The sequence below is a fragment of the Plasmodium yoelii genome (assembly GCF_900002385.2).
Source record: "Plasmodium yoelii strain 17X genome assembly, chromosome: 9".
In the NCBI taxonomy this organism is placed as follows: Eukaryota; Apicomplexa; class Aconoidasida; order Haemosporida; family Plasmodiidae; genus Plasmodium; species Plasmodium yoelii.
Window position 1 is genome coordinate 934,714 of NC_036181.2, and position 25,980 is coordinate 960,693.

The following is a 25,980-nucleotide window of genomic DNA, read 5'->3' on the forward strand; positions in this document are numbered from 1 at the left end:
ATTAACCCATTTTATCATACAACTCATTTTTGCTTATTGTGTGAAATATAATTCCCAATGGGCCTGTAAAATATGTTGACATAAATTATAAAAGGGCGAATTTACTTCCGTTTTTTACACCCCCACTTTGAAGCAACATCGTTAGGCAAATTTTAGGCACATTTTAGGCACATTTTAGGCACATTTTTATTAACGTTGAAAATAGCCATACTTCACTACTTGCAAACTAAGTGAAAATTATCGGCAGACAATTAAATTTTGATGCCTACCCATGGTATATGACAAGAATTAACGTTTTTAACAAATTGTTAAATATCAAGAAAAAAATGAAAAAATTGAAAAATTGAAAAAAAAATTGAAAAAAAATTGAAAAAAGAATAATATGAACAAACAAATGGATTATCAAACTAATAAAAATTGGAGAAAGATAGAAATTGCATCTTTCCATGGTAAAATGTGTAGAGACATAATTTTTCGAATTATTAAACTTTTTTAAGAAGCACAAAAAAACGATAATTCATTATTTACCAATCATATTTGGATATATTATTAGAGCTGCAATATGGAATTGGGCCAGTTATTTTTTTTTTTTGAAATATGTGTTTTAGATATGAATATGAATAAATAGAAACATGATCATCAGACCAAATAAATTTAACATTATATGCGCCTAATTTAATTATTTCCTTTACATATATATTATGATTAAAAATATATTTTTTTATATTTTTTTTTTTTTGTGGATTATTTTTTTTTAAATTTGTGCATATATCACAAGCACATTTTAAACGTATATCTTTACTATTACAAGTTAATACATCATCTGAAAAAACATATTTATTTTGAATTGAATCAAAACTTAATTGTATATAATATTTATTATAAATCTGTATAGATGGTAAATTTAAGGTATGGTTATATTTTATAATTGAAATTTCTCTTGTAGCATTCTCAAATATCTCTTCAAGTTTTTGAATTAAATAATGATTTTCAGAGGATAGTATAAATGGAAACTTACAATCTTTTTCATCTGAAAATTTACAACCCTTTTCTTTATCCACACTTTCGACATGATCAAAATCAGTATTGTTATATACATTTTTTGATACAAGAGGATGAAATGGGAATTCATATATTTTGCTTATTTTTTTTTGTAAAGATTTAATATCACAATTGTTAAAAATATAATGTTTTTTATCGCAATTATCACAAATAAAATAATTCATATTTATAATTAAACAAATAATAGGAATATTAAAATAGTTAGACATATTTATTCCTTTTTCGGCATCATTAATAGATAAATCATTTGGAGTAGTAATCATAATAATACCATCGATATGTTCAGATTCAAATAAATTTAAATGTATATCACTAGTACCTGGTGGCATATCAATAATTAAATAATCTAATACACCCCAATTTACATTATGAACAAATTCGCTAATTAATTCGTTTAGTATTGGACCCCTAAAAGAGGCAAAACCCAACTTTTGTTTATCTTTTATATATGCATATGACATTAATTTTACATTTTTATATATCAATGGTTCTATTAATGGGATTGTGATATCTTCTTCCTCTTTGTAATCACCTCTTTCTTCTTTTTCATCATCATTATTTTCTTTTTGACTATCAATAATATCATTTTTTTTTTCTTCATTTTCATTATCCTCATTTGTATAAGATTCAAATAAACCGCTATATATTTTATTATTATTATTTTCCCTTAATTTAAAATTTTCATCATGTCTTTCATCTATTAGGTTAACATTATTCAAATTTTTCATAATATTTTTTGTTTTATCAAAAAAATAATTTTCCTGAAAACTTTCTTTTTTTAAAAAAGTATGATTTTGATCTTGGTCAATTATATTATTTATTTTTTCCTGTTCATAAAATATTTTATTATTAATACCATTTTTTTTTTTTTTTTTTAAAGCTTTAAATTTAGCATATGAATGATCAAAAGGCAATAGTGTTGGTAAACTTGGGCCATTAATATCAGCATCTAAAAGACCAACTGTAGCTCCTTGTTTTTTTAAATAATAAGCAAAATTAACAGAAAAAAATGATTTTCCTACTCCACCTTTACAACTATATACTAATATAATATTTTCAATTTTCTTTATATTTTTTTTTCTATCATTTTCATTGAAACTAAAAAATGTGATATTAATATTTATATCTTCTATCCAGTCATATGTATTCAGTTTTTTTTTACACTCTGATAATAATTCATCCTTAACAGGACAGGCGGGTGTTGTCAAATTTAAATCAAATTCGATGTCATATTTTCCATTTTTATTTTCTTTTATTTTTAAATTACGAACAAAATTTAGTTCTACTATATTCCTTTTTAAGTCTGGATCATTTATTTCTTTTAAGCAATCTAAAATTAATTCCTTTTTTTTTTTTATCTTTTCTATATTTTTTCCATATACAAATTCTTCGTCAATTATGTCACTATCCATTTTAATCAAATACACTACAAACAAATAAAGATGAGTAAATATTAACTCCTAATATTGAATAAATATATATGTTATTATTTTCTAGCATATTGTTAGCTATTTTATATAACAAAACGATTTGTATCATTTATAAAAAAAAAAAAAAAAAAAAAAAAAAAAATGAGATATGCTTATTCTTTTATTCGCAAATTAACATTGCAGAATTTTCTTGTTCTTCTCCAGAACATAATATATAAGTGTATTTACCCCATGTTATTTATTCAGTTGTATAAAACTTAAGGGTTTATATATTCAAATATGTATATATAATTTTATTATTTCTTTATACTATGTTTTTTTTTTTTTTTTTTTTTTTTTTTTTTTTGAAATTATATGCAATATTAATAAAATTTTAGTAGCAAACATGAAATTAACTCATTACTAATTGACTAACATTTTTATTACGACTCTAAGAAATGATATTGAATAAAATAGCTATTTAATATAAAGGACAGAATAACAGAAAACAACATATTGCATATTTATGATATACCTATTCGGGGCGTATGTGCATAACCATTTCTCCAAAATTAATTATATAAACAATAAAAAAAAGTTAAAAAAATTACAATATTATCATGTACATGTACATGTACATATACATACAAAATATAATTATTAATAAAGGTCCACATTCTTTTAATATTTTTTTCTATACTTTTTTAAAATGATAACTATAATTTGATCAATATTTTTTAAATATTATATTTGATAAATTGACGCAAATCACAATTCGAAATAAAATTGTATATTTATATTTCACTATATAATAACAAAATTATATATATAAAAGGAAAATATGGAGAAAGAAGCAGGGGGAGATGATGCTGATAGTGGCTTAGAGTTTTTTAGAAGTGTAAGCAATAAATTAATATAATATTAAAAAATGAAAAATTATAATAAACTATATTATTTTTATTTTATAATAAAATTTTCACATCTCTAACCTTTTCAGTGTCTCTAAATTATTCATATATACATATATACATATATAAATATGTACATATAATACACACATATAATTATTTACCTCATTAACATAGATGTATGATAAGTATAGAGATACATTCCTTGAACATATAAATGATTATGCATTAGAAGATCACATAAAACAACATATTTTAAAATATTATAAAGTGTTATTTGATTACAATTGTTTAGGTAGGATATGACACTATGTCTATATATCTGTAGAAATGTATGATAAATATAGTTATAAATATTTTTACACATTTTTATTTTATTAGGGGGGAAAAATAATAGGGGAATTTTAGTTATATTAATTTATGAATATGTGAAAAATAGAGACATTAATAATTCAGAGTGGGAAAAAGCGGCTTGCTTAGGTTAGTACTTGCCATTTTTAACATAATAGCTTTCGCATTTTGGAAGATTTTGCATTTTGGAAGCTTTTGCATTTTGGAATATTTTATATTTTGGAAAGTTTTTGCATTTTCTTATTTCATTTCTGATCATTTCTTACCATTTCTTATCATTGCTTATCATTTCTTACCATTTCTTATCATTTTTTATCCCTTCCCCCAGCTTGGTGCATAGAAATATTACAGGCCTCCTTCTTAGTTGCAGATGATATTATGGATAAAGGAGAAACTAGACGAAATAAACATTGCTGGTATGGAAAATTATTATTATTTATCATAAATCATAAGTTTATTTTGTATATTTTTTTCTACTTTTATTTGTATTATAGGTACCTTTTAAAAGATGTTGAAACGAAAAACGCAGTGAACGATTGCCTTCTTTTGTCAAATTCGATTTACAAGTAAAAATATAGCGAACTACCAAAACGTCATATGTGTATATACATATGTACATATATACATAGTTATACTATATCAGCTGGAAATGATAAGAACCCTTTGCTAAATTATATGTTCATTTTTATCTTAATTTTCATTTTCATTTTTATTTTTTTTATTACAGACTTATTGAAATATACTTAGGAAACGATGCATGCTATAATGATATAATTGCAACATTTAGAGATACAGTTTTAAAAACAATAATTGGTCAACATCTTGATACAAATATATTTTCTAATAAATATACAGACATAAACAAAAGTATTGACACAGATAATATTACCATTCCAGAACAAGCTATGATAAATACCAAGATGATAAATTTTGATGTTTATAAAAATGTAGTTGTTCATAAAACTGCATATTATTCTTTTTTTTTGCCAATTACATGTGGTTAGGATAAACAATAGTTTTAAATATTATTAATAAAAATAAAAATAAAAAAAAAATGAAAAAATTAATATAAACACAAAATAACTGTATAACATATATTGTTGGATTTTTTATTTATATAATAATTATTTACAAATAGGTATGCAATTATCTGGAATAGCAATGGATAATTTACTATACAAAAAAATTGAAGACATTTCTATTATGATGGGGGAATATTTCCAAGTTTGTTTTTATTCACTTATACATTTATTCGCTTATTCACTTATTCATTTATTCACTTATTAATTTTATTTTACATTTTTAACAAAATTATCTCTTATTTTACAGGCACATGATGACTACTTGGACATTTTTGGAGATTTCACACAAACCGGAAAAATGGGATCGGACATTCAAAACAATAAATTAACTTGGCTATTAATAAAGGTGTGCATATATATATATAATTATACGAATTCAATTTTTTCATTAAATTGGGTAATTATCATTATTATTATTATTATTATTTTTTTTTTTTTTTTGCAAAACTTATATTTCCCCCTTTATAATCAGGCCTTCGAATTATGTTCTGAATCGGATAAGGAAAAAATAATAAAAAATTATGGGAAAAATAATGTAGCAAGTGTTAAAATTATTGATAATATATATGAGAAATATAATATTAAAGAACACTACAATATATATGAACAAACCCAAAAGGATAAAATAATCGAGTAAATAAATAAAAATAAAAATAACATAAAATATATATATTAACTCACTTTTATTTATACATAATATTTATGTGTATATACACTTGTTCATAAATTTCGTAAACTTATCTATATACCATATTATGGTGTGTGCAATTATCTTTTCAATAAAGCACACACATTTGTTTGTTTGGCTAGTCATTTGTTTGTTTGGCTAGTCATTTGTTTGTTTGGCTAGTCATTTGCTTGTTTGGCTAGTCATTTGTTTGTTTGCCTAGTCATTTGTTTGTTTGCCTAGTCATTTGTTTGTTTGCCTATTCATTTGCCTATGTATTTACCTATTCATTTACCTATTCATTTTCCTACTATTTCCTATTCCCATTTTTAGCGCTATAAACAAGTTACAGCACGAAGGTACCTAAATATAAAACTAGCCAAATATTTTTCCTACACGTCCCGACTGTTGTTTTGTATCGTTATTAATTTTTTTTTTGTTTTTTTTTTTATATAGGTATAGAGTATGTACTAAAGTACATATTGGATATATTATTTACAGGTGCATAATTGTTCATTTTTTTTTTATACTATATTATCCAACATTTTATATATTAATGGATTATGATGGAAACAAATGGAAATTTAATGTATATACATTAAATCGTATAGATGATATATAATATAAGACTTGTATGCACACATGTATAATTGACAGTATATATGTATTTTTTTATAAATAAAATAATTATCATATAAAAATACTAATCTGTAAATTTGTACAATTTCTATATTTTACTTTTATTTTTTACTACATATATAAGCATACACCTTATATTATTATATATGTTTAATTTTTTTTTTTTTACAATTTATACAATAAAAAAACATTATATTTTTGTATGCTACAAAATATAAAATAATTTTTTTTTTTTAATTAATTTAACATTATGCAAGAGACATCCAAATAAATAAATAAAAAATTATTAATTTTCGTCAGCATAGTGTATATGTATTGATCTATTCAAATTTTAATTTGAAATATATGTTTAATTTGTTTCTGTCTTGTTAAGATATGTTTTTACATATCATTTAGGCATGAAACCCATTTAAGGTAGTTATTATGTATTAATAATCATTCGGAAAAATAAAATTGTTTTTTTTTTAATGCTTCTTTTTTCTTATATACTCTTAAGTGAGACTTTCATTTTATTCTGTATAAAATAATATATTTCCATATTTATTTAAAGAAATCATGGACATAGAAAATGCGCAGATACATTTAAGTGAACTACAAGAAGAACGACGAAAACATAAAATAGCATTGCCAGGTATTCTAAAAAATAAAATAGTAATAAAAGAAAATGATATAATCTTAAATAATAATGAAAAGGAACTAGAACCATATTTTCCTAATATAATTAAAAACCCGTTAATCACATTAGAAATAGATAATACAAATTTAGAAAATTATAATGATCATAGTTGGTATCAAACAATGTCAACAAATATATCGGATCCTATTTCTAAAGACAATAGTACATCAAATTCATTTATTAAAGAGATGACAAATATATATAATGATGATGATATAATAAAAATTGGAATTTTATTTGTTGGGTTACAAGCCCCAGGGGGACATAATGTTATTTGTGGCACTTTAGATTATTTAAAAAAAAAAAATAAAAAAAATATATTATATGGATTTATAAATGGATTTGATGGAATTAATGAATATAATTTTATGGAATTAAAAAATGAATACATTAGTATGTTCAGAAATAGTGGTGGGTTTGATATGATAAATAAGGGTGTTAAAAATATTCATGAAAATTACATAAATATAAAAAGATGTTTTAAAATATGTAGACATTTAGATCTAAATGGATTAATAATAGTTGGGGGTGTAGATACTAGTAAAGAAGTAGCTATATTATCTGAATATTTTGAGTTTGTACATAATTCTGTGAACAAACAGAATCATGATTCAGATGTAGCATCTATAACTGATACGTCTAACATCACAAATAAATCACCTTCGTCGATATTTATAGAAAATCAAAATAATGAATTTATAGATGATAACACATATCATCAAGATGATACATACAATATTGTAAGCGATATAAGTGATGAAGAAGTTAAAAAAAAATATCCAAAAAAAATTAGACGAATTAAAAAAAAAACAAAAATAATAAGTGTGCCTACAAGTATACACAATGAAATAAAAAATGACAAAGTTGAATGTTCCTTAGGTTTTGATACCACAATTTTTACAACTTGTCAATATATAAGTTATTTAATGTCATATATACAAACATATAAAAAAGGATATCATTTTGTTAAAGTAATTGGTAACAAATCTAGTCATATAGCTTTAGAATGTTTTTTCCAAACAAAAGCTAATATTGTTTTAATATCAGAAGAAATTAAAAAAAAAAAAATGACATTAAATGATATAGTAAATTTCATTACTAATTCTATAAAAATAAGATATAAAAATGGAGAGAAAAAATACGGTATTATAATAATTCCTGAAGGTATTTTGAAAAATGTTCAAGACATTAAAAAATTAGTAAATTTGTGCTTACATTTTAAAACTGAGTTCATAAAAAATGAAAACGCTCAAAATGAAACCACTCAAAATGAAAACACTCAAAATGAAAAATATTACAATCCTGATTTGGAATATCTATATTCCCCTTCCAAACAAATTATGAACAAATTTAAAACTTATATTCATACTAACATGGATAAAGAAAATTTAGATCTTTTTCAATATTTTCCTTTATTTTTTCAAAACCAATTTTTGGCAGAAATTTTTTCAGACAACTTTCAAGTAACCTTTTACAAAAAAATGAAAAATAATTCTTGTGTTTGTTTTGGTTTATATTGTCTATGCGTTCATCTTCCATTTTTTTTAATTTTCTTCCATTTTCTTCAATTTTTTTCAATTTTTTTCAATTTTCTTCAATTTTCTTCAATTTAGTACAACAATCTGGGAGTTGAAGATCTATTAGCCTTTTTGGTTAAAAAACAAGTCGAAGTCGAAATTGACGAAATAGAATTAATTACGCATTATTATGGAAATGAAGTTACAAGTGCATTACCAACAAATTTTGACTGCGCTTATAGCTACATACTAGGATTTGGATGTGTCGAAATGATAATAAATAAATATAACGGATATATGTGTTCTGTAACAAATTTAAAAAATATTCTTTCTAATGTAAACAAGATTAAAATTGTAGGAATTCCAATTTATAAATTTATTAAAATTGAAAAAAAAGAAAAAATAAATTGTTGTGAAAATGATAATTATAATCAACTTTTTATTAAAGAAAAAAATCTAGGAATAAAAACAAAAGCAAGAACAAAAAAAGTGAGCCTTAATGATGAATATTTCTTAACATATAAAACGTTGAGATCAAAATATTTGGAGAGTGATAATTATCGAATACTAAGTGGCATACAATATAATTACTACATAAAAGGTGATAATGAAAAATTAGTTTCTTATTATAAATCAGGAAATAAAATGTTCACTAATGATAATATATTATATAAATCAAAAATGGAAAATGAAATATGTAATAGAATAAATTTTACAATAATAGGTATACATAATGATATAGAAAATTGTGAAAAAAAAAATGAAATAGACACTCATAATTTTGACAAAAAAAATGAACAAAATTTTAATTGTAATTATTATAAACATTTGAATAATTTATCAAAAGTTGAAAATATATTAACAAAAGGAATCATAAAATTTAATACCAATTTAATAAGACATAATACAACTATTCAAGTTATAGAAAATAATTTTGGAAATAAAATAAATTGTGATACTTTTAATAATATTAATAAAATAACTGATTTTTATATTATATCAGAAAATACAATAAATACAAAAATCATGTCAAAAGAAATGTCCAAAAATATAACAAATAATTATCATACTAATTATAATTATATGAATCGAAACGATTCTATTTATTCATCTTTTTGTAAAAGTGTAGGAGTTGTTATGTTATCTCATGTAGTTCCCGGAGTTAATAATATTTTAGTTGGGTTACATCAACGATTGTCTATTAATAATTTAAAATTAATTGGATTCATAAAAGGAATAAAAGGGTTATTAAATAATGAAACATGTATAATAAATGATAATAATATAAAGAGCTCAATAAATTTAGGTGGATTTCCACTATTAGGAAATCAGATATCTTACAATACAGATGATAATGAAATTGTACATATATATAATCTTTTTAATTCAGATAATATAGATAAAATTATAAAGTCATGTGAAAATAATAAAATCACTAATTTAGTTTTTATTGGTGATGAAAAAGTTATATCAATTATGAATATACTTAATGAAATATTTATAAAAAAAAATATAAATATAAAAATAATAACTGTTCCTATATCTATTTATAACAGTTATGATAAAAATCTAATAGAGTGTAGTATAGGATATCATACAACAGTTCATATTATTAGTAACATAGTTAGTAATATACAACGTTGTTCTATAAACTTAAATAAATATTATTATTTTGTTAAAATACCAGCTAATATATCATCTTCTTTGTTATTATCTATCCAATTAGAAACACATTGTAATATATGCTGTATTGGTGAACCTGTAGTAGCAGGACATCTTATAAATTTATTTACTATTGTTGAACATATGTCTTTAGTTATTATTGAGAGAATAAATAGAAAAAAAAATTATGGAGTTATTTTGTTAACTTCAAATTTATTATTTTGTATTAAAGAATTTGATGATTTATGCAAAGATGTTGATAATAATGTAAAAACAGAGATGGAAGTCGCACAAATTGTAAACCAGGAGTTTGTTTCTGACCAGTAATTTCCAAAATAAAACTCAATTGTATTTCCCTTTATTAGTTCTGCATGAAATGTGTGTATTTTTACTTCTCACTTATCACTGCCACTTCTTACTTCCCACTTCCCACCTATTGCAGACTCGAAAAATTGCTGACAAAAGAGAGTATCGAGGTGTTGAAGATATGCACCAAATCGGTTAAAGAAAAATTGTTAATAAAAGAAAAACGGTTGAACGAAGATATAGATTCCGATTTCGAAATAGTGCTAATAAATGAAATTAAAAAATATATAAAAAATTTAATGGATAAAAATAAAAATAATAATTTATTATATTCATATAAAAATCATATGAATAATTTAACAAATACAATAACAGAAAAAAATATCAAAATATATAGTGATATTAATTATTTATTTTATTTTAATACAATTGTTAAAAATATCGATAAAGAAGTTAATTGTTCTATACCTACACATTTTGATAATTCATTAGCTTTTTCTCATGGTTTATTAGCAGGAATAGCTGTTGAAAATAATTTGGTTAATTATGTAACATCCATTAGACAGTTAAGTTTAAGCAAACAAAATTGGAGTAGCTCTTTATATCCCGGGTATTATTTTATAAACAATCAGAATGATTTGGAAAAGTTCAAAAAGGTAACAAAAGTTAAACTTGCACACAAATGGCTGTATATATATACACATATTACATGTATGTACATGTGAATATGGGTACATGTAAATATATGCACATGCATGCGCTTGACTTATTTTCCCTTTTAGTACCACTACGTTTCCCCTGTCCCCATATCAATGAAATCATGCCAAATGGTAACTATCAAGTACAATGCAAATATGGTAAAGCCAAAAACTCACCCAAAGTGAAAATATCGTTAGAGAAAATTGTGTGCATACAACAGCTAGTAGATAGCCAAGAATTTTTTTTATCTAGCCAATTTATATCAAAATATTCATGCAAATATTTTTTTTTTTTTTTTTTTTATTTGTAGTGGGCATACAACGATAGTTACATATATGTAGGGCCAGTTCAGTATGACACAAATTTGGATACTCCTGGATACACATATATGTTTTGAGATACACAAATGTGTGTGCATATATAGATAGAGGTTGGATATATTTTATTATTATTTTATTTTTTCGAAAATTCATTTTACAATTAAAATTACAAAACATTGAAAAACTTAACATTTAATACGACCATCATATTTTATGTATTTACATCATCATATATATATATTTTTTTTTTTTTTTTAATTTAAATAAAAAATAATAAAATATTCCGAAATATTATAAATTAAAAAATAATAATACAAAAAATTAAAAGTTAATATTTACTTAATGTAATAATGATAAAACATAAATATGAATGTTGTAAATTAATGAATGAAAAAAAAATCCTGATTTTATAAATTATATATAATAATTTAAAATAATCAAAATCAGTTTCTTTATATAATAATATATATTTCTTGTACTATATTCATGTCTGAATTATATAAATAAGCAAAATAGTTATTGTGTCTGTTTCCAAGTTGTATATACACGACATTTTTTTGTATGATGATGTGTTGGCTAGTTTGTGGAATAGGTCATACTTTGAATGCATTCGGAATATTCAATATGTTCTAAAATTATATACAGAAATAATTATGTCGCCATTATTTTTTCCTATACATTATAGTTCCTAATAGTTTTTTTATCATATTATTTTTTTTTTGGAGATGGCAAATTAACACCTAATACTCTATTTAGCTTTTGAATAATCATATTATTAGGTATTGCTTTACCATTTTCATATTCTTTAATAACACTTTCAGGTTCATTAACAAGTCTTGCTAATTGTACTTGCGTTAATTTTTTGTTCATTCGAGCTTGTTGTAAAGCTCTTGAAAAAGCAGGTGTAACTCTATCGATTTTAAAATTTTCTGTTTCTTGTTCAATTTTAGCTTTATTTTCTATGATTAAATTTCCTTTACATGATTTATTTTTACCTCCTAAAAATTTTTTTTCAATTTCAACATCCATGCCTAATTTACGAGCCTCTTCGATATTTTTGGGTTTGGGTTTTCTGTCATTTTTGTTCCAAATAACTGGCTTAATATCTTGGTGTTGCATTTTGACGAATTATTATTTAATATTGTTAATAATATATGGATGGTACATAAATATACATATGTATGTATAGATTAGTTTTATAAACAACAATTTTATAACTTAAATTTGGATGATACTTTATATTGTCACTTTTTATTCACTTTTTATATTTATAAATTAATATGACAGTTTTATTAAATATTTATTAAAAATAAGAAATTTGAAATTATGAAAAAAAAAAAAATTAAAAAAGAAAAAAATTTATATGCATATTTTATTTCGTGGTTATTTTATATTTTTTTAATTATATATTCACAACATGATGAAATAAATATATGCAAAGCGAAAATTGGTACTATATATAAATATTTTTTTTATTACACAATTTTTTCTTCATTTTTTCCCACATTTTTTTCCACATTTTTTTTCTATTTCTTCATTTTTTTTACTTTTTCTTCATTTTTTCATATATAATGTACCATATTTGTGAATAAAAAAAATAGTAACAAATTGGCTTGACCCATATCATTTTCCACAGTACTTGAAAGAGCTTCAATTAAATTTTTTATAGCACATTTGGCACTTCATATAACAATATTAATAATCCATAAATGAATTTATATATCTCCTACATGTTTATTTCCGATTAAGCATATCAATTATATTATTGTATATAACATCGAAAGTTTATTATATTTATTTTATATCACATTTTATGTTGTTACGAGTACAGTAATGTATATACTATCATAGGTGGTTAATATATATATGTACAAAATAAGAGCTAATAAATTATGATACTTTGCGAAAAAACCATAAGTGTAGAAAATATTTTTCCACAAATTTAATATATAACATTAATTTTTATTTTATTATTTAAAAAATAAATGTAAAACTAAAAAAAAAAAAATTTATAGACAAAAAGTTATTTTTTTATTTCCTGTTTGATTTTTGTATTATTATATCTTACACGATACAATGGCATGTGATATAGAAAAAATTGAAGATAACGAAAAAGAAAACCCCAATATAGTTATTCAATTAAACACTTTAGGGCTTGATGAATTAGTTTCACTAACTTTAAAACTAGAAGAGGTTTGTATATTAAACAATAATAAAAAAAAAAAAAAAAAATAATAATAATAATAATAAAAATAATAATAATAATAATAATAATAATAATAATAATAATAAAAATAATAATAATAATGTACTATATTGTTGCACGGTTTTAATTACCATACATATATGAAAAAGTATGCTCTCATATATTAGTTATCACACATAACTGTGCATATATATTTTCTTAAAAATTGATATGTCATCTTATTTGAATAAATAAACACGTATGTATTTTCCCACTTTTTAGGAATGGAAGTTAATAAAAAAAAATTATACAATTTTAGAAGGGGCTGTAGTAACTTATGATAAATGCAAAAATTCTGTAAAACAACTAAACCCTTCAAAATATAAAAGTAAGAATTATAATGCATTTATAAATGAACTTGAAAAATCAGATTTAATAAAATTGCCTAATGAGAATACAATCACTGATAATAAAAGTGAACAAGTTGGTACAGAAAAAAAAAACGAACCTATAGATATTCATATTCCATTAACATCTTTAGTATATATACCAGGTAAAAAAAAAAAAAAAAAAAAAAAAAAAATATGGGAAAAAAATAAGAAAAATATGGGAAAATTACAATTTTATGAAAGCTCTCATTTTTATATGTCTACAATTTTTTTATTTTTCATCTTTTTCCTTTTTTTTTTCGAATTAACTTCCAAAGGGAAAATCGTTGATACGGAAAATTTTTTGGTCCATATGGGTACCAACTATTATGTTCAAAGAAATTCTGACCAAACAATAGAATATTTTGATAATAAAATAAAAAAATTAAATGAAAAAATTAAAAAAATTAAAGTTACATTGATAGAAAAAAGAAATGAAATAGAATTATGTAAACATTATATTCAAATTAAAAGAGGACAACAAATCAATGAGACCAATCAAAATCACCAAACTACATCAGTACGAACTATAGCCTAATTTATCCACAAAAAAAAAAAAAACACACACACACACATATATATATATATATATGTATATATATATATGATAATATTTATGTCAAGCCAATGGTAATCGCCTTGCAAATATGTTAGTGACATTCGAAGCAAACTTTCATAAATATTGTTGCGATAATTTTATAAATATATATTCTGCTATTTTAGTAAAATTTCGCTTTATTACATTTATCCAACTTATTCTTTATTTTTTAATTAAAAATTAAAAATAAAAAATTAAAAATAAAAATTAGAAAGCCTTATGTATAGTTCTGTATGTACACATCATACCTCCTACATGTATGTGTATGTATAATTTTTTTTTTTTTTTTCAATTTTCATAAAAATCATATAAAAATTATATAAAAACAAGTTTTATGATAATCATATTTTTTGTAGTTATTATTAAAAAAACATAAAATAAATTTACATGTCTACTTTTCGTATATGGTGAAATATTCATTATGCATATATTTTTTTATAAGTTCGTATTTAAAAAATAATTTACAAAAAAAAAGTGCAACTTATTTATGAAAAAGTTAAATAATTAATATGAGTCCAATATAGTCATACAAATATATTATCTCATACTTTTAGTGTAAGATATATTTTTTATAAGATTTATATTTTCAATTATTATATATTTTAATATAAGAGGATATTTATTTTGAATAATCAAATTTTCATAAGTAATTAATATATGATTAGATAAACCATGACAATATAATGCTATGCTAGTAAATGCATGAATTAATGACATCCAAAATTTTAACTCACTAAAATCGTTTTTTAAAAAAAATGAATCTAATGTTATATAATAATCTTCAATTTTATCATGTGTAACCTTGATAGATTCTAAATTATGGGCTATAATATCTAATATATATCTACTTATTAAATAATAATAATTAGATTTTGTTTTTAATAAAATTATAAATTCATTTTTTAAAACTAATAATAATCTATAATTATTTTTTATTATATTATATAAACCTTTTAATAACTCTTTTATACAATCCTTATTTAATATTTCAAGAATTTCTGAACATCTTAATTTATATAAAACTAGTTTTGTAATTTGGTATAACCATTCATTTTTTTTGCTCCATAAAATTGTTTTAAAATATACCCTAAAATATTTGTTCATATTTTTTACGATCTCTTTAATCTTGATTTTGTTTTTTATCTCTCTAAAGAATGAAAGAAAAGATGCAAATAAAAGGGAACGATACAGTAGCAATCGTAGAGAAATAATGCGTAACAATCGTAGAACATACACAAGTAGCGTCTAAATGTAAAAGGAAAACATTTATTACCTGTACATATTAATATGGTCTAACTCTTGAATAGCTGTTTTCTCAAAACCTGTAATGTAGCAAACATTTGCAAACATTTACAAACATGATTAATTATTTCACTTTTTACCAACATATTGCATACACATATTCCTAATTTTTTTATATCATCTTAAAACAATTTACATACCTTCTTCTTCTCCTTTGAAGTGGTTATAAATAGTGTCCTTTTTGTTTTCATGATTAATGTACATAATATTGGAAACACTTTCCTAAATATTTCACAAAAAAAAAAAAAATTTAGAAAAAAAAATTTAGAAAAAAAATATATACCAAACAATATGTATGCATGTATGTATATATGTATGCATGTATGTATGCATGTATGCATGTATATCTCATTTAGACACCGTTAGATTATGGACAATTATTATGCTGATACAATTTCACATTGTTATGCATTTTTTTGTACCATATTTTCAGTAGTTATCAATAAGGGAATATATAAGAGATAACAAAAAACATCTTTATAATTATTATCATATATTAAATGTGGTAATATATAAATTAAATCATTTTTAAATATTCTATAATGATGAAAATATATTCTCAAAATTATAGAAGCATATTTGTCAAAAAAAAATGTCTTGGGCTTAAGTATATTCATATTTTTTATTATAAAATCAAAAAATGTAATTGCTATTAAATAATTTTTATATTCCTTAGATAATAATATATATAAATAATTAGATGCTTTAAAAAATTGATCTTCTGTTGAAAATAATAAAACAAATTGAACCATTGAAACCACTATACTTGTATTCATATGTTTAAGTAATTTTTTTTTGATATTTATTATTAAATTATAAGAATCATTTATAAATATTTTATTAAAACAACATATATTAATTAAAATAGATATACAATTAATTAAAAAACAAGAAATATAACTTTTATTTATACTATTTGGAATTATTTTTTTTTTTTTTGTAGGAGATGATACTAATATATATTCCTCAAAATGTTCTACCATATATTTTATATAATAAAAAATGCCTTTTAAAAAATCTTCATTATAATGATCTTTTATTTCATATATTAATATTTTCCCTTTTTCCATGTCATAATAAATATTTTCATTTTTTAAAATATCAATTTGGTTATTTTTATGTCCATTTTCTTCACTTTTTCCTATGTCTAAAATATTATTTTTATTTATATTTTTTTCATTTAATTTTATATCTTCATTAATTATATTATTTTCAAGATCATTAAAATATCTATGAAAGATGTTTTTACACAATGAATAATTAATTAATGTACTAATGTAATCATTTTGTTCTGTCTCCATTTTATTCTTTACATGTATAAGAGTTGTTTCATTCTTTTTTTTATTCCTAAAAAATATTATTAAGTAAAATTTATTATATTATCTCCATAGACTAATATAAATACTATCTTTATGCATTGTAGAAAATGTATATTTTTTTGAATAGCATTTCGCTAACACTTTTAAGGGGTGAGAAGGCTGAAAATGTAGACACAAATTGTGTATACATATACACATACATATATACACACATATATACATATACGATGCAGAATGTGAAGCAATGTATTCTAGCCCAATATTATTTTTGTTCATTTATTTAGTGGCTACATTTTTTACAACTTTTCTTTTTACCTTTCCTTGATTAATGTGATATAATCTTGTTTTATCAAATCGGATATAATCGAAAAAAAGAGAACACTCATGTGCTTTTCAACATTTATGGAATTATTTTCGACTAAAAATATTGTGAAATTATCCTTCACATGATCATCAATTTTGTTTTTTGCTCCATTTTTATTAATTAAAATATAATGATAAAAAATATATTTTAAAGTTTGTATTTTGGTTGTAAAATTGTTCGAATTGAGTAACAATAATGATATGTAAATATTTTTATCCGGGTTTTCTGAATTTTTTAAGATGGATAAAAATGTGTTAGTTAAATTTTTTTCTTCATAGTGTAATGGTAATATATAAAAAAACATAAATGAGTTATAGCCTTTCCATATGTCAGGGTAGCATGCAAATAATTTATTCGTTTTGTTATCAATCAATTTAATTAAATTAATCATTAATATTTTTTCTCCATTATGAGTATGATTTTCACTATCTACATGAACAAGCAATAGCCGTAAAAGGGAGTCAACTTGGTCTTTTATATTCTACAAAATGTGTGCAAAAAATAATACAAATAAAAAAAAAAACAGTGTATATATATGTTTCAGCAGTTTTTATTTCACCATCAAGTATGAAATTCAAAATAATAAGTGGCATTGAAATAATGCTTCCTTTATTATTATTTTATTCATTCTAAAAGTACAAATATACACAGAATGAACATACTTGTGGTCATATAAAAGTATAATTAAAAAATTAGGCACAAATTAAATGATTGTTCATGTAAAAAAGATACATTTAGCAAGCTATTTTTTTAATATCCCATTTTATAATTTCATAAAAAAAAAAAACCTGCATATGTACACACATTATGCAACATTAAAACATATTTTTTTTAATTTAATAGCTAGCCAATTTACAAAATACGAAATAAATTATGACATGGTCATACAAATTTATACATGTGAATTTCCTTTTTTTCCTTTTTTCATTTTTTCCTTTTTTCATTTTTTCATTTTTCTTATAATATACTTTTAAAAAGTTCCCAACATCGTCAGTCATATGGAACATGAAAATTAAATAAAGTTCTCTTAATAGCTTCAAAAGATTTTCTCTCGATTCATCTTTTCCAAAAGTTTGTAATTCTAACAATTTTCTTAATTCATATATTTTTTCTTTTATATCCATTAAAAAAAACACAAGGATAAAAAACAAAAACAAACACAAAAACAAAAGTTATTAAATTAAAATGCAGTGGAGTAAAACAGGGAAGAAATGATAAAATTAAAGCTGTTCATATAGTCGTATATACACACATTATATATAAACATTTTATTTCATTAATATAACTAATCCTTTATTTTGGTTTAATTTAATTTATTTTATTTATTTTATTTTATTTTATAAACATTATGCAGTAATACATATATATTTTTTTTTTTTTTTGCAATGTATTCATTATATGGGGATATGAATAATGCTGCAAATAAAGGGGGCTATTTTTTCCCCTCTATTTGTATGCATTATTTTTTTTTACTATGTATAATGCATAAACATATATGCATAATATAATTTATCCTATATATTTATTTTTTTAAATAATAAAATGAATAAAATTTTATATTCAACAAAAAGGATTTCCTTTCCTTTTTTTTTCTTTCTTTTCTTTTCCTTTTTTTTTTTTTTTTTTTTTTTTTTTATCGTTGGCACAATCTCAATTATATACTATCCATTTTTTTTCATTACACAAATAATGCATATGTAGTTACAAATTTTAGTAAATCTTTTTTAGTAATAATTTTTTCGTTCCCTTGTTTTTATTTGATTTTATTTTATTTGATTTTATATTCATTTGTTTATTGCACTTTATTTGATATACATTATTATGACGCTAAATTTTCATTGCCTTGTTGGGCCTGTTGATCTCCCTCCTGATTGTCATTTTTTCTTTCAACATATAAGCATGTTTTTTTGTCTGCATCCTTTTTTACATCACATGAAAATGATTTATCGTCTTTTTGACAATCATCTGTTGACATGCATATTTTTTTTCTTTCAATAAAAAGTTTATCGAATTCTTTTTCATCAAATAATTGTGATGAAAGCCTAATTCGAAAATTTTTCTTCTCAAAGGAATTAATATCTGATTTTAATTTATTTATATTATTATTTGTGATATTATCTGTCATTTCATTTGTTTCTTTATTTACATTATTAAAAATATTGTTTATATTAGTATTGTTTGGATCATCTTTATTTGCAATATTATTTTCATTTAGTTGCCATAATTCTTTCCATTTCTCTTTTCTTTTTTTTTCTTCATCAAGCCAAAGGTTTTCAAAATTCTTAAAATGAATATTATATGACTTATTAAAAGTTACAAACAATTTTTCTTTACACTTCATTAGTACTTGCCCGTAGCCCTTACATCCCTGCAATCGTAGAAAATAAAAGGCGATGGAAATAGAAAGCGGTGAAATAGAAAGCGGTGAAATAAAAAGCGGTGAAGATAAGAAAGCGATGAATGTAAAAAAGCGTGAAAATAAAAAAAAAACTTTTTTGCGTACCTTCAAAAATTCCTCAAAAGATTTCTTTTTACTTTCATTTAAAAATTCAGATAATATTTTCTCGACTTTTCTCATAGATGAAAAATATTTTTTATTGGTTTTTTCCTTAATGCTTATTAAGGTATTTTTTTTTAATTCGTCAAATTCTATGAGCTCTCTTCTTCTGTTAAGCTCTTCAATCATTTCATCTAATGCCAATGATAGGCAATTGTTAAATGTATTTTTTTCATTCATGGGGTTATTTAAATAGTAATATATCTGAATAAAAAAAAAAAAAAAAAAAAATATTTTTTTTCATGAAATATACAATATAAAAAATGCATACATATATATATATATATATATATGTATATATATATATATTTGTGTGTGTGCGTGTGTGGCGGGACATGTTGATGTAGCCAACCTGTGGAGGGGCTATGGTATTCTCAGAAATATAGTAAACCTCGTTTTTGTATTTATTGTATAATGCATTTTTTTTGTCCAAATAAAAAGCTATTTTTTCTTTATTAAAATTGTTGAAATTCCAAAAGCTGTGGGCATTTTTTATGTCTTGCCAATATTCTGTGAAATCGAAAAAATGTGAAAATGAATAGACATGTATAGATAATATTTTTCCTACAATTTATAATCGACTAAATGTGGTGATCATGTTGATATAAAAATGGTTTTTTTTTTTTTTCATTTTTTGTAATACCTGAATGGTGAGAATTCGTTTCCGAATTTATAAGGTTGCTCACAAAACAAGTCGGAACTACCATCTCATTGTAACTACTATTGCAATAAATTTGCTCTTTTTGATCAATGATATTAAATAATAAAAATTGTTCATCTGTTTCAGATATCATATTATTAATATAATAATTATACACTAAATCAGCATCATTTTGTTCAAAATTCATTAATTTATTTTTATTTTTTTTAAAAAAATAAAGTTCTTTATTATTTGTGCAATGGGTTTCTTCTATAGTAAGATCAGGTTCTTCTTTTGTAAAAACAGATATTAAAAAATATAGAGTAACTTTTTTTTTTTTTAAATTATTCATTAATTGAGAATTATTTAAAATTTGCATATGCTCATTTATAATAATAACTACATCAAAATTGTTTGTATCATTACTTATCGTTTCAATAATCATATTTATATTTCTTGCAAAAATAATTGATATATCATTTAAGGAATGTAAATATAATAACATTTTTATTAATTTTTCTAATTTATCTTCTCCAAAGTAACATATAAGTATTCTTTTTTTTAAAAACGAAAATTTTTTAATCATATTTTTAAGCAAATCGAATTTTTCAGATATGTTGAAATCTTTTAAATTAAATAATTCTTCATCTAATAAAAGTAAAGGGTGAATACATGCTCTACCTTTATTATCTCCTTCAACATTATCATAAATTATTTTTTGTATTCCACTCATATAGGTAATAAGGAAACATTGCCTAAAATTATTGCTACTTCCAGCGTTCGCACCATTCGAAACATTCGCACCATTCGAAACACTTTCACCATTCGAAACACTTTCACCATTTTCAGCATTTTCAGCATTCGCGGCAGTTAGAAGCTGTGGCCTTTGACGATAAAATATGAAGAATTTTGATATGAACCTGTTCATAATGCTAGACAAAACCTTTTTATCCTCCTCATCAAAATATGCTGTTTCAAATTTATTTGCAATTGAACTATCGATCGGAATAATGGTTAATAAAAATAATGCCAAAATAAAATTCCAATTATCAGGAATATCATTTAATATAATAATTTTTTTTCGAAAATTTAAAAATCGAAGATCATTTAAAACGTTTATTTGATTTAAAATGTTAAAGTGACAAATATCTAATATAATATTTTCACATACAATATGTAAAGTTTTAGGAACAAAATCAATACATATAATAAGATTACCATTTGGGTTTGATACTTTATTTTCAATAATATTTTCTTCATTATTATATATAGAAATATGTTTAAATGCATAAAATAAATTTTTCCATTTATTTATATTTAAAATAGATGTAATTATTACTAAATTATCATTTTCTTTTAATTTATCTTTAACTATATATGCTACTTTTAATTTTCTAGAATTATTTTTTTCACTATTTATAATAAGTATATAATTTTTTTCATATAAAAATTGTATATATTTTTCTGATACATCAAAATTATATTTTTTTCTTTCATATTCATTTTGTGGTAATTCTTCATTATACATTTTTTTATTATCACTAAATATATTATTGTCTAAATTATCAAAAGTTTTAAAAATGTTTGTTTCTTTTTCCATTTTTTTATATTCCAAATAATTAAGATATATATCCATTTTTTTTCGAATATCTTGAAATTTTTCTTCAGTAATATTAAAAATTATTTTTCTTGATTCATAATTTTGTTTCCTTTCTTTCATATACATATTATAATAATTATTATATGAATTAAAAAGTTGATTAAACAACGATTTCTTGGCTTGTATAAAATTTATTTTATTTTGTTCCTTTTCTTCTATACAATTATTATTTATTACATTATAATTATTTTCAAAAAAACGAGTTATAAATATATTATATCTTAATTTTATTTGAACTTTATATAATAATACTTTTTTTATTTCCATTAATAATACTTTATTAATAGTTTCTAATAAATTGTTATTTTCAATATTTTTATAAATATAATAAAATATATATCTAATATATTTATTTCGATATATTAAATTTCTAATATTTAATATCTCTTTTGATAATATATCTATAAATTGAAAATAATGAAAAGGTAAATTTTTAATTAAGTTAAAACCATAATTTAAATTATCATTATTATTTAATCTATTATTATTTCTTATCACTTCTAAATAATTATATATTTCATTATATATTTGATCATAAAAAAAAAAATCAAAAGGCTCAATAATATGCTCATAATAATTTATATCAATCATATTTTCTTTATTCATATAATTCGGATTTAATTTTTCTATAATTTCTTCATTTATTTCGAAATTTATCACATTTTTATTAATGCCGTTCACATCATTTTCCACGTTTCCGCTTATTACGTTATCTGCTACGTTATCTGCTACGTTATCTACTTTGGCTTCTGTTTCATCATTTACTTTATGTTCTGTTACGTTATCTACTTTTGGTTCTGTTACGTTATCTACTTTATGTTCTGTTACATTTTTAGTTCCATCTCCATCTCCATATCTGCTCTCGTCGGGAGGTGGGCCCACGCAAACAGAACTGCCCCCATTAGGCATTTCCAAATGATGATCTTTTTTTGTTTTTACTAACTTATTTTGATCATTATAATTTTGAAAATTATAATTAATGATATCTTTAAAAAGAAGAGCATTCCATTCAGCTAGTGAAAAAATACAAATATATTTTAGAATTATAAAATTTATGTATACTAATAAATTATGTAAATAATCAACTTTTTTTAATGAGTGGTTAAAATAGAAATTATTAATATTTGTTTGTGTTTTTTTTAAGGGCTTATAATATAAATTTGATTTATTTTTTAGTAATTTTTTTAATAAATTTTTTATATATTTTCCCATTTCTTCCTTCGAAATATTATATTGTGCTTGATCAGGCACCGAATCTGTTTTTTCGCCTCGTTCGCCTCTTTCTTTATTTTCGCTTTTTTCTTTTTTTTCCTTTTCCTCAAATTGAATAAACATATCATTTTTGTATTCCCGATTCTTAACAAAATCCATGTATAAATCGACTTGTTTGTTAAGCTTTTTTAATTCTGTATCATCAAACAAATATATTTGGTCATTTTTTCCTTTTCCCTTTCCTTTTCCTTTTTTCCTTTGTGTATTTTTTATATATTTAAATATATATAACAATGCCCTAACTCTTTTGTCATTTATATTTTTTTTTTTTTTACTAGAATTATAAAGTAATTCTAAAACATTATAATAATTATTAACATAATTATCAAATTCATCAGCAGATGCTTGTATAAATGTGTGGATACTATTGTTTGTTTCATTTTCTTTAATTGAGATAACATTATTATCATATTTTTCATTTCTTTTTTGTGTTTCATATATTTCATCTATATTTTTAAGATATTTAAAAACAAAATGGTTTTTTAAATCGTCTTCACTAATATTTTTACCAAAATTTTTACCATCATTTTTACCATCATTTTTACCATCATTTTTACCATCATTTTTACCATCATTTTTACCATCATTTTTACCATCATTTTTACCATCTTTTTTAATTATTTCTTCACAATTATCACTTTTGTTAAAAGGGCTAATGTTTGATGAGCTAGCATTATCCATATTATTTATATTAGAATTTTGTGTATTATTAAATTTAATTTGCATAAAATTATTTCCATTATAATTTTCTTTTTTTCCTTTTTTATTTCCATATGTTTCCATATTATTATTATATATATTATTTTTGGTTTCATTTTTTAAATTTAATAAATTATTTTTATCTAAATTATCATTTTTTATATGCCCACCCTCATTTACATTATTATCTATTTGGCTAATTTTATTTTCGTTATTGTTCATGTCATATTCCATATAATTATTATGTATGTTATTCATATTATGTGCATTATTATTTTTTTTTAAATTTACTAAATTATACAATTCGGTGTTATTAATATTTCTATTAATGCCCCCCCCATTTTGTGTCTCATTTTTTTCATACTCGATTTTTCCTTGGCTTAAACTCGCCGACCCATTGCTACCATCATTACTACGATCATTACTACCACCATTACTACCACCATTACTACGATCATTACTACGATCATTACTACCACCATTATTATTGGCATTATCGTAAGCATTATTTGTGGCGACCTCTCTGTTTGGTATATTATATACATCATTTTCACTATTGAATGTTACATTTTTTTTTTTTTTCAAATTTATGTTATAACTAAAATTGTTATTTTCTTTATAACCATTTCTATCTTCATTGCTAATATCATTTATAAAATTAAGACAATTTTTTTGATCAGAATTTTCATTACCATTTAGTAACATAATATTTGTCATGGGCCCATGCTGTAAATTCATATCCGATCTTACATCATTATTTCCTTGGAATTTTATAAAATTTACTTTTCCACCATATAAAGAAGAGTTATAAAAATTTATATTTTCATTTTTTCCATGATAATTATCATTATATTCGTTTCGATTATGGTTGCTGCCACTGTTTTCACTACTTATTTTTCTTACATTTTGGTTGCTACCATTTTCGTAGCACATGTATAAATTATTATTTTGGTCGGCATTATTATTCATATAATTTTTATTACTATCAAAATTATTTCCATAAAAATTTGTTTTATCTCTTGAAATATTATTTTTATTTTCATTATTAATATTATTTATTTGGTGATAGTAAAATGAATTATTCGCAACATTTGAGTTATTGTTAGTTTCATTTTCATTACCCTCTATATATATACCATTTTTATTTCCAAAATTATTATAATTTATTAATGATTCTTTATATTCGTTGTTTGGGTTCATTTCTGAATTATAACTATTACCATTTAATAAATATTTTTGCCTATTTATGTTATGATCTTCTTGGCCTGGGCATTCTTCTTTGCTATCATTCATATTGCATATATATAAAACGTCTATACATATATCTTTATTATTTATACTATACTTATAACACTATCAAATTACAAACTATGCCTTTTCTCTTTCGAAATTTTTTTTTCACAATTTATAATTTTGTTATATCTATTATTTTTTTGGGGTTTTACTTTTCTTTTTCATCTAAATGTGTCTGCTCCGTTTTTGCATATGTTCGCGACAAATATTTGTCAGAAATTTTCATAATTAGTCTTTTTTTTTTTTTTTTTTTTTTTTTTTTTGTTATATCAAAGGAAACGTTAAAAATACAGGAGCGCAATTAAACAACTTATGATACAAAGTTTGAATCTTCAAAAGTTATTCATAAATTTATTTGCATAGAA

The 25,980-nt window shown here is 22.0% G+C and overlaps 7 protein-coding genes across 7 annotated transcripts; 3 read left to right on the forward strand and 4 right to left on the reverse strand.

The window, feature by feature from the left end:
- Positions 1–524: 524 nt before the first annotated feature.
- PY17X_0921800 (Fe-S cluster assembly protein, putative) lies at positions 525–2,474 on the reverse strand (the record flags this gene model as incomplete). The annotated part of the gene is made up of 1 exon (XM_718527.2): positions 525–2,474. One exon carries the CDS (start codon positions 2,472–2,474, stop codon positions 525–527), a length of 1,950 nt encoding a protein of 649 aa, XP_723620.2.
- An 838-nt stretch (positions 2,475–3,312) lies between these two features.
- On the forward strand, positions 3,313–5,988 carry PY17X_0921900 (bifunctional farnesyl/geranylgeranyl diphosphate synthase, putative; the record flags this gene model as incomplete). Its single annotated transcript, XM_022955985.1, has 11 exons — positions 3,313–3,369; positions 3,557–3,674; positions 3,761–3,859; positions 4,059–4,146; positions 4,225–4,296; positions 4,458–4,729; positions 4,869–4,954; positions 5,060–5,158; positions 5,285–5,445; positions 5,813–5,838; positions 5,936–5,988. The coding sequence occupies 11 exons, from the start codon at positions 3,313–3,315 to the stop codon at positions 5,986–5,988; spliced, it is 1,131 nt and encodes a 376-aa protein (XP_022812187.1).
- A 685-nt stretch (positions 5,989–6,673) lies between these two features.
- On the forward strand, positions 6,674–11,375 carry PY17X_0922000 (ATP-dependent 6-phosphofructokinase, putative; the record flags this gene model as incomplete). The annotated part of the gene is made up of 5 exons (XM_022955987.1): positions 6,674–8,257; positions 8,408–10,296; positions 10,416–10,935; positions 11,062–11,136; positions 11,289–11,375. The coding sequence occupies 5 exons, from the start codon at positions 6,674–6,676 to the stop codon at positions 11,373–11,375; spliced, it is 4,155 nt and encodes a 1,384-aa protein (XP_022812188.1).
- A 631-nt stretch (positions 11,376–12,006) lies between these two features.
- On the reverse strand, positions 12,007–12,417 carry PY17X_0922100 (multiprotein-bridging factor 1, putative; the record flags this gene model as incomplete). The annotated part of the gene is made up of 1 exon (XM_721363.1): positions 12,007–12,417. The coding sequence occupies one exon, from the start codon at positions 12,415–12,417 to the stop codon at positions 12,007–12,009; it is 411 nt and encodes a 136-aa protein (XP_726456.1).
- Positions 12,418–13,374: 957 nt separating this feature from the next.
- Positions 13,375–14,449, forward strand: PY17X_0922200 (prefoldin subunit 5, putative; the record flags this gene model as incomplete). The annotated part of the gene is made up of 3 exons (XM_022955988.1): positions 13,375–13,491; positions 13,766–14,036; positions 14,190–14,449. The coding sequence occupies 3 exons, from the start codon at positions 13,375–13,377 to the stop codon at positions 14,447–14,449; spliced, it is 648 nt and encodes a 215-aa protein (XP_022812189.1).
- Positions 14,450–15,046: 597 nt separating this feature from the next.
- Positions 15,047–17,885, reverse strand: PY17X_0922300 (conserved Plasmodium protein, unknown function; the record flags this gene model as incomplete). The annotated part of the gene is made up of 5 exons (XM_022955989.1): positions 15,047–15,656; positions 15,783–15,831; positions 15,952–16,033; positions 16,234–17,158; positions 17,446–17,885. 5 exons carry the CDS (start codon positions 17,883–17,885, stop codon positions 15,047–15,049), a joined length of 2,106 nt encoding a protein of 701 aa, XP_022812190.1.
- Positions 17,886–19,313: 1,428 nt separating this feature from the next.
- Positions 19,314–25,615, reverse strand: PY17X_0922400 (conserved Plasmodium protein, unknown function; the record flags this gene model as incomplete). The annotated part of the gene is made up of 4 exons (XM_725568.3): positions 19,314–19,862; positions 19,998–20,255; positions 20,404–20,561; positions 20,695–25,615. The coding sequence occupies 4 exons, from the start codon at positions 25,613–25,615 to the stop codon at positions 19,314–19,316; spliced, it is 5,886 nt and encodes a 1,961-aa protein (XP_730661.3).
- Between the last annotated feature and the right edge of the window lie 365 nt (positions 25,616–25,980).